The sequence below is a fragment of the Mauremys mutica genome, chromosome 1, assembly GCF_020497125.1.
Source record: "Mauremys mutica isolate MM-2020 ecotype Southern chromosome 1, ASM2049712v1, whole genome shotgun sequence".
Classification (NCBI taxonomy): Eukaryota; Metazoa; Chordata; order Testudines; family Geoemydidae; genus Mauremys; species Mauremys mutica.
Window position 1 is genome coordinate 9,141,554 of NC_059072.1, and position 14,653 is coordinate 9,156,206.

At 39.1% G+C, this 14,653-nt stretch overlaps 1 protein-coding gene across 4 annotated transcripts in view; it reads left to right on the top strand.

Moving 5' to 3' along the window:
- Window positions 1-14,653, top strand: part of CHCHD3 (coiled-coil-helix-coiled-coil-helix domain containing 3) — a 254,625-nt gene that overhangs the window by 167,691 nt on the left and 72,281 nt on the right. For 2 of the 4 annotated variants that reach the window (XM_045002042.1, XM_045002043.1), the window contains exons 5-6: window positions 481-495; window positions 2,889-2,972. In XM_045002042.1, coding sequence (XP_044857977.1) covers window positions 481-495; window positions 2,889-2,972 — 99 coding nt within the window. The remainder of the gene's footprint in view (window positions 1-480; window positions 496-2,888; window positions 2,973-14,653) is intronic. The other 2 variants (XM_045002045.1, XM_045002046.1) reach the window with 1 other exon arrangement.

The following is a 14,653-nucleotide window of genomic DNA, read 5'->3' on the forward strand; positions in this document are numbered from 1 at the left end:
ATAGGCTCTGGATTTAAAAAAAACAAATATTTCATTTTTTGATGATTCTGGCATTTTCAGAATCTTCTATTTCTTGGAGTAGGAAGCATATTTCAGATGTAATGAACATTTTATTTTAGTAATACAATGGATTCCTTCACACCATAATAGCATAATGACATGTAAGTGTTTCCAATTTAAGTGATTTTTAGACCATACATGCAGCCCTACAAAATTGTCATAAAAATTTACCAGCTCAGGCACGAATCTAATAGCTTGCCCTTTACAACGATGATTGTATTGGAAAATAAAACTAGTCGTCCTGGGTGAGCATATTTTTGCTCAGCTGCATAAATGTGATTAATATGATTTTTCCTATAGCTTTCTGATGTGTCTTGGATTTCTGACGTTACCCCCACACTGGTCTCTTTGTATTCTTTATGTCCTCCATTCATGTACTGAATTCATGACTTTATTTGTTTTTAACTTTACATGCTTCAGGAAATAGAAATAAAGGTAAGCAGTAAAACAGGGAACAAAACGAGGGATGCAGAGTGCACATTTTATACATTGAAAGACTACTTGCCTAAAAACACGGTACATGCTGAATACCAAAAGAATTCCCTGGGCTTGATGAGCAGATTAAGTTCTGTGCCCACAAAAAAAAAAAAAGTACAATATAGAGAGCGGAGTTTGTAAGTTTCCTGCCAATGCGATTTAAAGATGCCGCCTCGAGGAGTGAGGTCACTCAATTTCCAGTGTCCTTGGCATTCCAGCTGATGCTACCATCATGGGTGTTTGTTGTGGTGGGTTCTCTGATATTGGTGCTTGGCTGAAAGGCACTCAGTAGGGCTCAATAACTCATTTTAGGTAGACCACTGAATGGCCCTCAGTGGGCAATGACTATTTGATTATCATCAGCCTGGGATGAATTTTTACCAATATCCTAGAGGTGAAATGTTCTATATACTGTTACCAATCCCTTGACAAACATTACCCTCTAAAGGAGTTCTTATATGTGTGCACAGTATATAAATATTTTAAAACTGTCCTTAGTGAGTCACATTGATCCTACATATCCTACTATAAGCAAAAAGCAATAAAATACCACCTTGCTCACCAGTGCTGAAAATCCAGTACCTTTCGTGAGCGTTCAAGTCATAATATTAAAAGGACAGAAGTCCATTAGCTGAAAGTAAACAAGGAAGCAGCACATACAACGGTAAAAGCTTTGCAAATTATTCAGCAGCTGCCACTCCAGCAATGGTGGTAGTTTCCAGAGAGGTGAAAAAGGGACTGGTGGGGTAAAAGTATGGAAACTGAGTCACAAGTCCACCCTCCATTTAGACTTAATCAAATGTCTCCTTTCTGTATACACTTCAGACAGAATTATTGTCACTTACATTTATGCCAGACAAATAATAACAGACAAAGCCGAATTGGTAAATGGGCCACCTTCTGTGACAGCGGGAAGTTCTTCCGCTTTCTGTGATAAACATCACCTTCTCTGATCCCTGGCTCTGGTCCTTCAGTCCTGTTCTTCCGTTTCTGGTCCCATGCTGCTTCAGTTTGGGACCATGTTCACTTACGTCCTTTATACATGTCTACATTACAGATTATTTCATCTTGAGCCAATAGCCTTTTAGCACATCAGTGCTTTGTGTTTTGGGTAACCGATACATTATGGATGTGTAAGCTTCAGTTACTCAACTTTTGGTTTCTGCTTGTTTTTGCAGTTTCTGGGTCATTTCATTTTATGTCACCTCTGCCCCCTACCCAGGGTTTTCCCAGAAAAAGAGTTTATTTTTTCATTACATGTTTGCGTATCTCTCACTTACATCTTCCAGCACGTTACCTTTTGTTCTGTCAGCAATAATGTGATTTTAAACAAACCAGCAATTCTATGTAAAAGATCCATGCTTATGCCAACAAGGCCTTGGCCCAAGCATTACCTTATCTGTACTCTTTCACTACCCATAATTACAAATCATTAAAATATAGCTAACAATTCGTTTCTTATATCAATGTTATAAGTCATATGTTGTTCAGTTCTACGCCTAATCTATTAGAAACTGTGTGCATGGTGGGAGTGGGAATTGTACAAAACACAATTCTTTAATGGCAATATTTCTTACTTCTTTAAACACGGGTTTTCATTCGAAGTCTAGTTTTGTTTGTGAATCATTGTAAGTTTTCCTATGAATGTATTTTGAGGGTGTGTCAACTTTAGGGCCTTGATCTTGAGTTGTTTTTAATGGTACCCCAACAAGACAATGGAGCAATAGGTACACAGTGCTTTAAGGTCTGATCCAATGAAGCATTTAAGCATCTGAGCGGTCTCATTGACGTCAATGGGAATACTAAAGAGCTTAAAGTTAAGCACATGCTTAAGTGCTATATTGGATCATGGCCCAGTGCAGAGCTGATAATTTCAAGACATTTTTTAAATCACATGCAAATGTGTGGGGTCTGTGGCCATGTATACACCAAAATCTCCATTTTCTTTTTGGACTTTTAATATGCTAACCTTCTGACTACACATGGCTTTAGTCTGGAATTAATAGGAAGTTTTCTTAAATGCAATAGTTGGCCATGAAGTTAACCTTCCAGTAAAGAGTTAATTTCAGAGTAGTGTGCTTGGTGCTGTCTTTGTGACATTTCCAAATACATTTGGACAAACTGTGACCCAGCTGTTGAGCAAATAATAATAATAATACAATAGACAATTACTTTACATTTTAAATGCAGCAATCATCTTATTAATACTGTATACTGTTTTGGCAAAAACTATTAGGCTGCAGTCTTCAATTGCTGTATACTACTTACTGATACAATTTATACTAGACCTTTTTGCTCTGCAAGTGCTGCTTTTTCTTGATCCGGTTTTATCTTTTCATTTCTTTTTTTAGGCCAAGCAGCTGGAAGAGAAAGACAGAGAACTGAAGAAGCACGATGCATACTACAAAGAGCAGCTGGCTCGACTGGAAGAGAGGGTGAGTCCATTTTTCTTGTTTAATTAAGAGTTTTGTTAATTTGCGATACCAACTTCATGGTTTCTGTTTAAGCTTAAATATCAACAGGAAGGATTTCATAAGCCAGAATTAAAATGATGGTATAAATTGGTTTTTGTCTCTTTCTGTTTGAGAAGGAAAAGTGAAGACTGAAGATAGGTTATTTTGAGAATCATTTTTTGATTACTTGATGACTGATATTGTCTTTTAGATGAGTTTTTATCTCTCACAATATTTACACATAAACTGGTTTTATCGTCACAAGAGGTTACTTTTCCAGCAATAAAGGGCACACAGGATGAAAAGCCAGTGCAGGTGAACTGGTTTTATTTCACTGGACATTGCCCAACATTCTCAAGATTGAGTGAAATGACAGCTTTCAAACTTAATTATCGTCCCCTTCCCCTCCTCCTCCAAAAAATAAATAAAAAAATAAAAGCACAATCACATATGTGGTTAGGCAGAGATCATTGCTCCTAGCCAAACCACCAAAGGTATGTAGGGAAAGATTCATCTTTATTGTAATTTTACATGTTTAGAAGGCACTGGCAAATTTTACCTCAAAAGAATTTGAAATTGCACTGCAAACAGATGGAACAATCCAGATAGCTTAATGATAGTGGAAGTGTTATGAAATGCGTTCTTTTTAATGAAGTAAATATTTCAAAAAGATGTATTGCTATTAATATTTGCATCTTACATAATGACATTCTCTAACAAATCACGCTTCTCACCTTTTTGGCATCATTTGGAACAACTTTCAACTTGCATAGCTTTGCCTTTTTCATCCAGGAAGCTACATGAATTAAAGGCCCTCTGGATAATCAGCTGAGCATGAGCTTCTAGTGGACACTGTGGCCAAAAGGCTAGTGCAATCCTTGGATGCATAAACAGGAATATCGAATAAGAGTGGAAGCGGTGGTGTTCAGCACAGTGTGACTGCTGCTGGAATACCGTGTCCAGTTCTGGTGTCCACAATTCAAGAAAAATATTGATAAATTGGAGAGGATTCAGATAAGAGCCATGAGAATGATTAAAGGATTGGAACTATAGTGATGGACTCAAGGAAGGTTAAGGGATCACTAGGTTACAGTCTTTAGGTATGTATATAGGGAATAAATATTTGATAATGGGCTCTTCAGTGTAGCAAACACAGGCTATAACAAAATGAATTGCTGAAAGCTGAAGCAGGAAAAATTCAAACTGGAAATAAGATGCAAATTTTTAAACAGTGAGTATAATTAACCATTGAAACTACTTGGGGTTTTGGCATTTTTTGAATCCAGATTGGCTCTTTTTTAAAAGATATTCTAGATCAAACAGGAATAATTTTGGGTAAATCCTAGGGCCTGCATTATACAAGAGGTCAGACTTGATTACAGTGATTCTTTCTGGCATTATAATCTAGGAATAACATGCCAGCCTTAACTTTGGATACCTTGAGATTTCTTGGTTTTGATAAGTCTTAATATGGTTAAGATATTACTGTAATTGATATTTATTCACATATACAGCTGTGTCATACAGGGGACTAAAAACTTTGTAATGGATTAGAGAGGACAGCATGTTGCACAAATTGTCAGTATATATAATTGGCTACAGTGAGCGTTTTAGTTAGAGGATAGATGGGATGTAGTGTTTTTATGGTTTGAGCTACTTTTTTGGAAACAAGACAGATGAAGTTCTTATTATTTTGGCAATGAAATATATTTTGAAATGGCCAGATACCAGTTTATTTTAAATTGTCGCTAAGATGACATTAGCAGAACCATCGAGACATGGAGTCTCAGTGCATTCTCAGTTGAGACTCCTCAGCTCTTGAACGCATTCTTTCTGGTGCTCTACCAAAACTTGAATCTTGTAGTTTGTGGCGCATGCTGCAAGGCTTACTTTTTCAGCCAAGCATTAGTTTGACCTTATGGGGGAATACTATGGAGGCTTTTTTGTCACTTTGGTTTGGGTTTGTTGATAGGAGGATGTCCCTTAAGGCTCTGCGTAATAGTTGGGGGTTTCCAGGAGGCATGACAAAGGATACTCAATAAACAGTCATTTGATATTTTTAGTTACATCATATATATACAGTAAAATGCATTTTATCCTTCAATACCTTTTTGTTTATTCAGAGCAGATACAGAGCTAAAGTGGCAGAGGAGATTTGAGATCTAACGTACCTGTTTTTGAATGTATAACTGAGATAACAAACAGTACCGATTTTAGTGCCAGCTTTATGTGCAATGCTGAAGATTTTGAATGGACCACTCCTTCTCATGTGTCAAGGTACGCAGGATCTCTGCTGCATCTTCCCTCTGCTGAGGGAATTGGGGTTATTTAGTCTGCAGAAGAGAAGAGTGAGGGGGGATTTGATAGCAGCCTTCAATTACCTGAAGGGAGGTTCCAAAGAGGATGGATCTAGGCTGTTCTCAGTGGTGGCAGATGACAGAACGAAAAGCAATGGTCTCAAGTTGCAGTGGGGGAGATTTAGGTTGGATATTTGGAAACACTATTTCACTAGGAGGGTGGTGAAGCACTGGAATGGGTTACCTAGGGAGGTGGTGGAGTCTCCATCCTTAGAGGTTTTTAAGGCCTGGCTTGACAAAGCCTTGGCTGGGGTGATTTAGTTGGTGTTGGTCCTGCTTTGAGCAGGGGATTGGACTAGATGACCTCCTGAGGTCTCTTCCAACCCTAATATTCTATTATTCTATCTTGGTTTCTCCTCTTTAAATTGAATTCCTCAGGACGAGAGCAGGACATTCTCAGTTGGGGGTTGTCAGCCATGGAGCGTGTGCCCTCTATCTGTCAGAGTTGGGTGCTTTTCATGGCATGTTAGAAAACTAATTTCTTCATTCTGCCTTTTGTATTGATATATTAAAGAACCACTGCTTTGGCTAGGTGATTATTTTGTTTGTTTGTAAAATCCAGTCTGAGGCATGTAGGTTCCAATGCAGTGAATGTTCCATAGGCACTGAAATGAGATGAGCTCTATCCCGAAATTCTGGTTTCTCTTCTGGGAAGTTTTGAGGTGTGCAGGACTGGAAGAAGAAGAACAGGGGCTACATGCAAAGTTCAGGTCAGGATCTGAACTACATCCAAGTTTTGGAATATTTTTTTTTACCTGGATGTCTCCCCCCACCTCCACGTCATTTGTTAGACAAAACAATGATGATAATTTTTGAGCACCATGATAGAAATAGAACTGAAAGTAACCAAAGAAGGAATGGAGAGGCCGTTGGAGTCTCAGTGTTGTAGAGAATGGGGGAGGTGGTCTTAAAGGGAGCTATAATGTGCAAATTAATAGAGTAGTGTAGCATGTGGTTTATTTCTAAACTCTCATTGATTTCAGTGGAAGTCTGTGTGCTGTAGAACAGAGAGAGAAGATAAGAATGGAAGAAAAAATTGGAACTTGGAGAAATAAAATGTCAATATGAAGAAATTTGTATTATTAGTCTTGTCATCTGTGGTGAAGCATGCTAATTAAATTTTAAGATCATTCTTACATCAAATAAGCACATTTTAACAATACCTTGGTTACTAATAGGTGGCATTTGTGTCTATTGCATCACCAAGTGTCAGAGCTCATCTGTATGATTAATTGGCTTTTTGATTACTTAGCTTTTTTTCAATTAGAAGCTTCATCTTTGTGTTCTTCTGTGCTGCTGAAAAAACAATGCAGACATTGATAATAAAGGGAGATGACAACAGAACAGATTAGTGTCAGCACAGTGTGCTCCTTACGGAGAGAAATTATTATACATATTCACTGCCAGATGAAGTCTGTCACTTATAAAATATTTCAGTGACTGGAGTGAAGATGTGTCAACCTTTTCAGGGGATTAATACAGGACAAAGTAACTGTGCACCAGTGACAGCTGTGGTACTAAAACATAAACAATTCTATTCTCAGGGGCAATAGCTGTTCATAAATTTGGTTTATGTGCTAAAAATCCTTTGGTACTTTCCAAAAAACAGTGATTTCCCCCAACAGCTGCTAGTGTTTCTAGGTCAAAGATGGCACATAAACGAAGAGTTATTGCATACTCCACAGCAGCTAAGCAAGATGGAATAGTTTAACAAAGGAGTTAAAGAATAACCTTCAGATACAGTATCTCTGGTTAGGCTATAAACTCATTATTTAAGAGTTCCCACATTAGACTTTCAGAGAGAAATTCATTCATCAGCCCTAAAGGGGCATATTCTACTTTTTATATACCCAGAAGATTTATGGACATTGCTCCTTGCACACATTTCTGATCAGAACAGACCACTGAGGATTGGTACATATGTAGTTGTAGGATACAGAGGTAATGTTTTTGGGTCACTTTTTTTTTTATGCTGATGGGAACAGGACCCAATGGTACCTTTATTTGTAGCAATTGGAATAGAAGCTGTAATGCAGTTTTAGATGTTTTTCATTGTCTGCTTATGGTTCTTGTAAGTGAAATGAAAAATTAATAGAAAAATTAGATTTAAAAAAAGGCCCATAGATCAATATCTCGTGATAGAACCGCTCTGCATTCTGTAGTACCCTAAATGTTCACACATACGATATGTTGACTTTTCCTTAAAATTGCAGAGTAAGAATTGATGAGATGAGGTTTTACTACTTTGTGTCTGTGAAGCTGTGCAGGCTCCCAAGACCTCTTTTTTTCTAACACACACCAAGAATTGTGGCCCACTCTTGTATTTGCCATTGTCCTGATAAGCCATTCTGTCATTGGTCTAACTTTACATTGTCTCAAGATCTCATCTGTCTTTGCATTTCTAATGTGCTCATCAATGTGTTATCTGGAGGCCAACACAAATAATAATAATAATTGTACAGATTTTGTTCATAGTGCGACAAAGCTTATTGTCAGATCAGACAGTGTTCCACTGTTCCTTGATACAATTGCTGTTGCTTTAGAGTATTTTTAAATCAATGAGAAATGCTAGCTGTCTCTCTTCCACTTTACAGTGCCATGCAGATCTATGGCACTATATAAGCAATACAGTTTATAGGAAGTGAAACCACTTACATTCAGTTCTCATTTAGTGTTCAGCTCTATCCTTACGGGAATCATGCCCCTATTTGTGGGAGTAGGAAAGGAGGAGTTTTTAATAGGCTAGTATATAACAAAATTATTTAACTTCTGTCGGTCTCATATGAATGAGTAAGAAATAAGCCCTAATATTGGGCAGGCGTTGGCTCAATCAAGGCAATAAGTTCCTGTGCTTCTGATTTCCTAGAAATATCTTCGCTGGGCAGTGTACAGAGTACATGTATGTATTTTAAAAGAGCTAGATGTTGTTAGTATTTACTGTTTATATTTTAGTAGCCCTCAGAGGCCCCCTACATCATGGTAGGTGCTGTACAATCTCAGAGAGAGACAAAATCCCTGTCTCAAATAGCTTAAAGTCTGAGGTCCTGATCCTGCAGTGAATTCTATTGGCAGACCTCTATGGATTTCAGTGGAGTTCTTATGGGCGCAGAGGTCTTTTTGTGCAAAGCTTATTGTCAGATCAGAGCCTAAGAATATAGACATAAGTTCTGGAAAAATGGTAGTCTTACCTGAATCCATTTTATTTTTTTCGTGACTTAAATTTTGAGGAAGGATTTACAAATCATCGGATCGGCACTTAATTTGGGGATTCTATTTACCGTTTAGGCTGTCAAGGAGTATTAACCTTAAGGTAAGATGAGCACAAAGCTCTGAGCTGATGGCACACACTATACCAGGTATTAAATAGTATAATCCATCCTGTTTGCTACAGTAAATAGGATTTCACTATTATGATGTGTCAGGGTTTTCAGAGAAATCAAATTTACTAGACATTAAACTGCTATCCTTTCTGCTGAGCAGCTTTATTCTGGGATCTTGCGTTCAAATTAATCTGGTTGGTAGGAAATGCTCATACCAATTGTGCAGGGAAATTATAATTTAATGATCTCTTCCTTTTCTCTATTCGGGGCTTAGAATGGACCACTGTGCTTTGCAATGATAGCCCCAGGGCTCTGAAAAGGAGATAATATACAGTTCAGCTTCAGAGCCAAGTCTTGCCTTTTTTTGAGTTTGTAATGAACATAAGCACTAAGATGCAAACAATATGGGTTTCACTTTTGTTCATGCTTTCCAGTATTTTGTTTACCCTTTCTGAGACTCAACAACTCAGCTGCAGCTTGCAAGGTGTAGATAATAAGAGAATCAAAAAGTTTTATAACAAAGCAATGTAAATCAATTCAAACCTTTATGTTATCTACAATATATTGGGAGTAGTGTAAGCCTGCTTAATTTAAAAAATAAATATGCTATCACCCTGTTCCTTTTCTTGGAGATACTGCATTACTGTATCAGCAAGAATTTTATAACCGGGAAAGGATTCAATTCCTTACATCCTGTGTTTAAGAGCTGCAGTTAGTATAGCAAACACATTTTCTCTGTACACGTTTGGACTTCATTCATTCATGGCTTTCAGAATCAAATGACAATGATATCGATAAAATGTTTGGAGACTTTGGGCTGGATCCATCAGAGTGGAAAATGATGATAACATGCAGTTGTGTGTGTGTAATACATTTTATGTGAGGAACTGAGAGCTTTGTAAACATTAAGTCTGAGAATTAATTAATTTACCTCTGGGGTATAACTTGGCTGACTGGCAAAGTTCTACTTGTTTGGTTGACCAGGGTGAATAACTTCCTTGCTGAGCGAGTAAAATATCAGTAAGTTTTTTGATACTGTCAGTCGTAATGCTAAGTGATGGGCAAATAGATTTTTGTGCCTGGGCTGGTTTTAACATATTCTACACCACTAACCATAACAGTACACAACAGCACTAATAAAACTGCTTCGTGCTTGACATTTTGCAAACACTATGTGAATAATAAGTAATCAGTACATTGATCCCTACATAACAGCTTAGGTTGGGATCTTTAGAGATTGCAAGAGGTCAAGACTTTGTATACCCATCTCATTTGAAAGGCGTCCCCTCCAGCACCAGAGTGCTCCATAACTCCATGCCATGCCATTGATTCCATCCTGATTCACAAGTCAGAGTGCCATTCAGCTATTACTCTTTTTTATCTAATGCTGTATATATAGTGCCTCTTGTCATAGTATCTGGCCATATCTTGGCTAAGATTTAAAAATGGGATATTAGGTTATATCAGCTGTCTCGATCTAACTAGTGCTTTCCAAAACTTTAGCCAGGACAAGGCAAGTTACATTTTAGTGCCTGGTAAGCTGGTCGAGCTAAAGACTAGGGGCTTGGCTACACTTACAAATTTGCAGCGCTGCAGCAGGGTGTGAAAACACACCCTCTGCAGCGCTGCAAATTGCGGCGCTACAAAGCGCCAGTGTAGTCAAAGCCCCAGCTCCCAGCGCTGTCCGTTATTCCCCACAGGGAAGTGGAGTACTGAGTTGGCATCGAGCTCAGGAACCAACCCATGCAACAAACCTCGATGCCAACTCTGCCCACATATCTACACCAGCAACACCATCACAGGACCTAACCAGATCAGCCACACCATCACCGGTTCATTCACCTGCACGTCCACCAATGTAATATACGCCATCATATGCCAGCAATGCCCCTCTGCTATGTACATCGGCCAAACTGGACAGTCTCTAAGGAGAAGGATAAATGGACACAAATCAGACATTAGGAATGGCAATATACAAAAACCTGTAGGAGAACACTTCAACCTCCCTGGCCACACAATAGCAGATTTTAAGGTGGCCATCCTACAGCAAAAAAACTTCAGGACCAGACTTCAAAGAGAAACTGCTGAGCTCCAGTTCATCTGCAAATTTAACACCATCAGCTTAGGACTAAACAAAGACTGTGAATGGCTTGCCAATTACAGAACCAGTTTCTCCTCCCTTGGTTTTCACATCTCAGCTGCTGGAACAGGGCCTCATCCTCCCTGATTGATCTAACCTCGTTATCTCTAGCTTGCTTCTTGCTTGCTTATATATACACACCTGCCCCTGGAAATTTCCACTGCTTGCATCTGAAGAAGTGGGTATTCACCCACGAAAGCTCATGCTGCAAAACGTCTGTTAGTCTATAAGGTGCCACAGGATTCTTTGAAAATCTTAATATATTGTGCAGACAGTGAATTAAAATTCATAGCATCTTTGTGAGGTTGGTGGTGTTGCCCCCCCCATTTTGCAGTTGGGGAAATTGAGGCAGAGGGTAATAATGTGACTTGGCCCAGGTTACACAGCAATTCTGTGCCAGTGCTCCAATCAGTGGACGACTCCGACCCCGCATCCTGAATTTGGGCTTGTGAATCACCTGATTGGAATTGACATGAACAAGCACTCGAAGAAGAAAAAACAGTTATCTTCTCATAACTGTTGTTCTTCGAGATGTGTTGTTCATGTCCATTCCAAAACCCACCCACCTACCCCTCTGTCGGGGTAGCTGGCAAAAAAGGAACTGAGGGGGTGTAGGGTCAGCAGGGCTCTATATTGGGCGCCATGAAGGTGCAACTCCAGGGGGTGCCCAAGTTGACCGTACGGTTGCTGTTAGGGGAAAAATCTTCTGGTTACTGTACACGTGTGCACACACACACCTGATTGGAATGGACATGAACAACACATCTCAAAAAACAACAGTTACGAGAAGGAGATTAACCATTTTTTCTATGCTTGAACCCAGACTCAGCACCAGAAAGATAAAACTGGGAGTTCATCATAATTTTGCAATGCTCTGTGTTTCTATACTGTTCATAGCAATACCTTGTTTAGTATTGACCAGAATGTAATGTTGTTGCCAATTTCACCTAATAAAGCTGTCAACTCAACTTGAGATCCAGCATCATGTTTCAAATGCCGGAAAATTCTTCTGTTTAGATTACTTTATATTTTTGGGATTACCCTGTTGTTGAGAGAGCTCTTTGCCTGGCATATTGAGTTCAGGAATCTTGCTACCAGTTAAAATATCTCTAACCTCAAACTGATTGACTACAGTATTGCTTTAGTGTACTAGCGCCATATCTGGCTGAGCCTTATTATAGTTGTAAATAATTGTTTTTTTAACTGATTTTTTTTCACTCATCTTCTATTACGACCTTCCACTAAATTAACTTTAAAAAAATTGTGTATTTTCCAACAACCATCACAAGTCAGCCTTGCCTTTATATTCCATGACATTTTTCTTGTTTAAAAAAATACTTTTTCGTTCCCATCTTTCATTTTCTTGCATCAAATCAATAGCAGTCCTGAAATGTCACTTAATAACAAAAAAAATAAGCAGATACACTACACTGAATAATAGGCATTAGTGTTTAGCGAAACATTTCTTTCAATAGAGAATTTTTTCTTTTCTACATATAAACTACCTGAGACAAAAATACAATAATATTTCATATTATTTTTCTTTATCACAAACTGTGTTTCGATTAAAAGAAATAGTAGCATCAGGAATGGCTACATTTTATAGAGGCTGTTTGTATGATCCATTTTTCCAGATTCCCAAGTCATGCAAAAGAAATTGATTTTTTTTTTGGCTGTGAAAATTATTATATCTACACTTCAAATGTAAAGCAAAATATGGGACTATCCGTCTTGTGCTTTATATTTTCTTTAATTTGTATAAAAATCAGTAATAACAGAATACTGTGTGTTAAGTAGCAATAACTTATACCACATTTCAGTGCTTCATTTGTCTTAAATATACTAATACCTGATGTTTGGATACTGTGTAAACCATCTGGAAATATATAAGGAAAAGTATTGGGTATTCTTAGAGGTTGTTCTTTTAATCTCCCTCCATAAATCTATTCCTCTACCCCTTTTATCTCTTTTACAGAGTTTTTCTTAGTCCCTCTTGCTTTATATCTTTGGGCTTGGCTACACTTATGGTTTGCAGCGCTGGTAGTTTGCAGCGCTGGTCATCCAGCTGTGTAGGAGCAGCGCTGGTGTGTGGCCACACTCACAGCTACCTGCGCTGGTGTGTGGCCACATTTGCAGCATTTCCAGCGCTGTTGGGAGTGATGCATTATGGGCAGCTATCCCAGCATTCAAGTGGCCGCAACGTGCTTTTCAAAAGAGGGGGGTGGAGTGGGGTCTAGTGTGACAGGGAGCGGGGGGAGAGAGAGAGTGGATTTTTGGAGCCAACACTGTGTGTTAGCTTCCTGACTTGAAAAATCAGAACATTTTTCCGACCCCTTAGTCTTAACTCTTAATTGCAAACAGCCTGCAGGCAACACGACTCCCCACTGTTTCCCTGCCTGCCTCTCATTTGATTGTTTACAGCCAGGTACAGATGATCACAGCAAACAGGAGCTGTGTTTGTTTTTTAGATAGCAGCAGCGGCAACGGAGGAGCTCCACAGAGCTCGTTCACAACAGGGAGGAGGATCTCATTTGATTGTTCACAGATTGATCACAGCAAACAGGAGCTGATAAGCAGCTCCGGTAGAACGGAGCGAAACGGAGCTCCGGAGGTTCACAACAAAACAAAGAGAGGCTGCATAACAAAACAAAGGGAGTAATTTAGTTAAAAGCATTCTGGGATACCTCCTTATTCCCTGGAGGCCAATAAAAGCGCTGGTGTGTGTCCACACTTGATGAGCAGCGCTGGATCACCAGCGCTGCAATCGCTACACCCCAACCCGGCCAGGTGTACAGCCAGCGCTGCAGCCAGGGAGTTGCAGCGCTGGATGTGCCTTGCAGGTGTGGACGGTTACTAATTGCAGCGCTGGAAAGCCTCTACCAGCGCTGCAACTTGCAAGTGTAGCCAAGCCCTTTGTCTTGTATTGGTGTCCTGAACTAAATGCATCCAATTTCCCCATGCTGTATAGATGATTACCACCTCCCCATATTGTGATGTGATTCCTCTTCCAAGTGCAACCCAAAGCCTTCACTCTTTTTCTGCCATAATATATTGCAAGTTCATACCTAACTTGCTGTCCGGAATTCATCCTTTAGTCTCCACCCACTTGTTCTTTCAAAGTGCCTTCTTCCTGTTAAACTTGTGTGTGTGTTGGATTATTTTCGCCCAGTCACCTTGGCTTGCCTTTTTCCAGGTAGAATGTCATTTTATTTCTTGTTCTAGTTCTAATCTCACTTGGTGAATTTGTATTGTTTCTGAGCCCTCCCTGATGTTCAACATCTCCTACTTGAGTGTAGTGTGAGTTAGTGCCATTTACATTTCCCTTTATCTTTACACTTTCTTTATAGTCCTGCAGCCAGCGTTCAGTGGATGTTTCATGGTTTCTGTCCAAGCCAATTTGAATGAACTTTTAAAAGTAAGTTTTTAGAGGGATTGTTTCAAAGGTAGTGATTTTTGTCAGAGTACAGTAAATCTAGTAAATAAGACATCTAGAAGAGAGAGGACTGAAACATTTATCTTCACAATCATGAAGGAATTTATTTTATCTGATTAGATCAAGGGTCTGGGAGTCAGGACTAACAGGTTTGGCTCTGCTACTGAATTGCAGTCCGATTTTGGACAAGTAACTGTAGTTTACTCAGTTGTAACTACCAACTTCTGATAAGGAGATTGAGTGTAGATTTCAGAGGTGCTAAGCATTGACTTCGATTGGAGTCCTGGGTGCTTAGAACCTCTGAAAATCAGGCCCTTGTTGACTTTGTAAGTGAATGCAAGATTTACTGCCCCAGGAAGGAGGGGAACATTAACTTTTATTGGGCTCATTGCAGCCAATCAGAAAGCAACTAT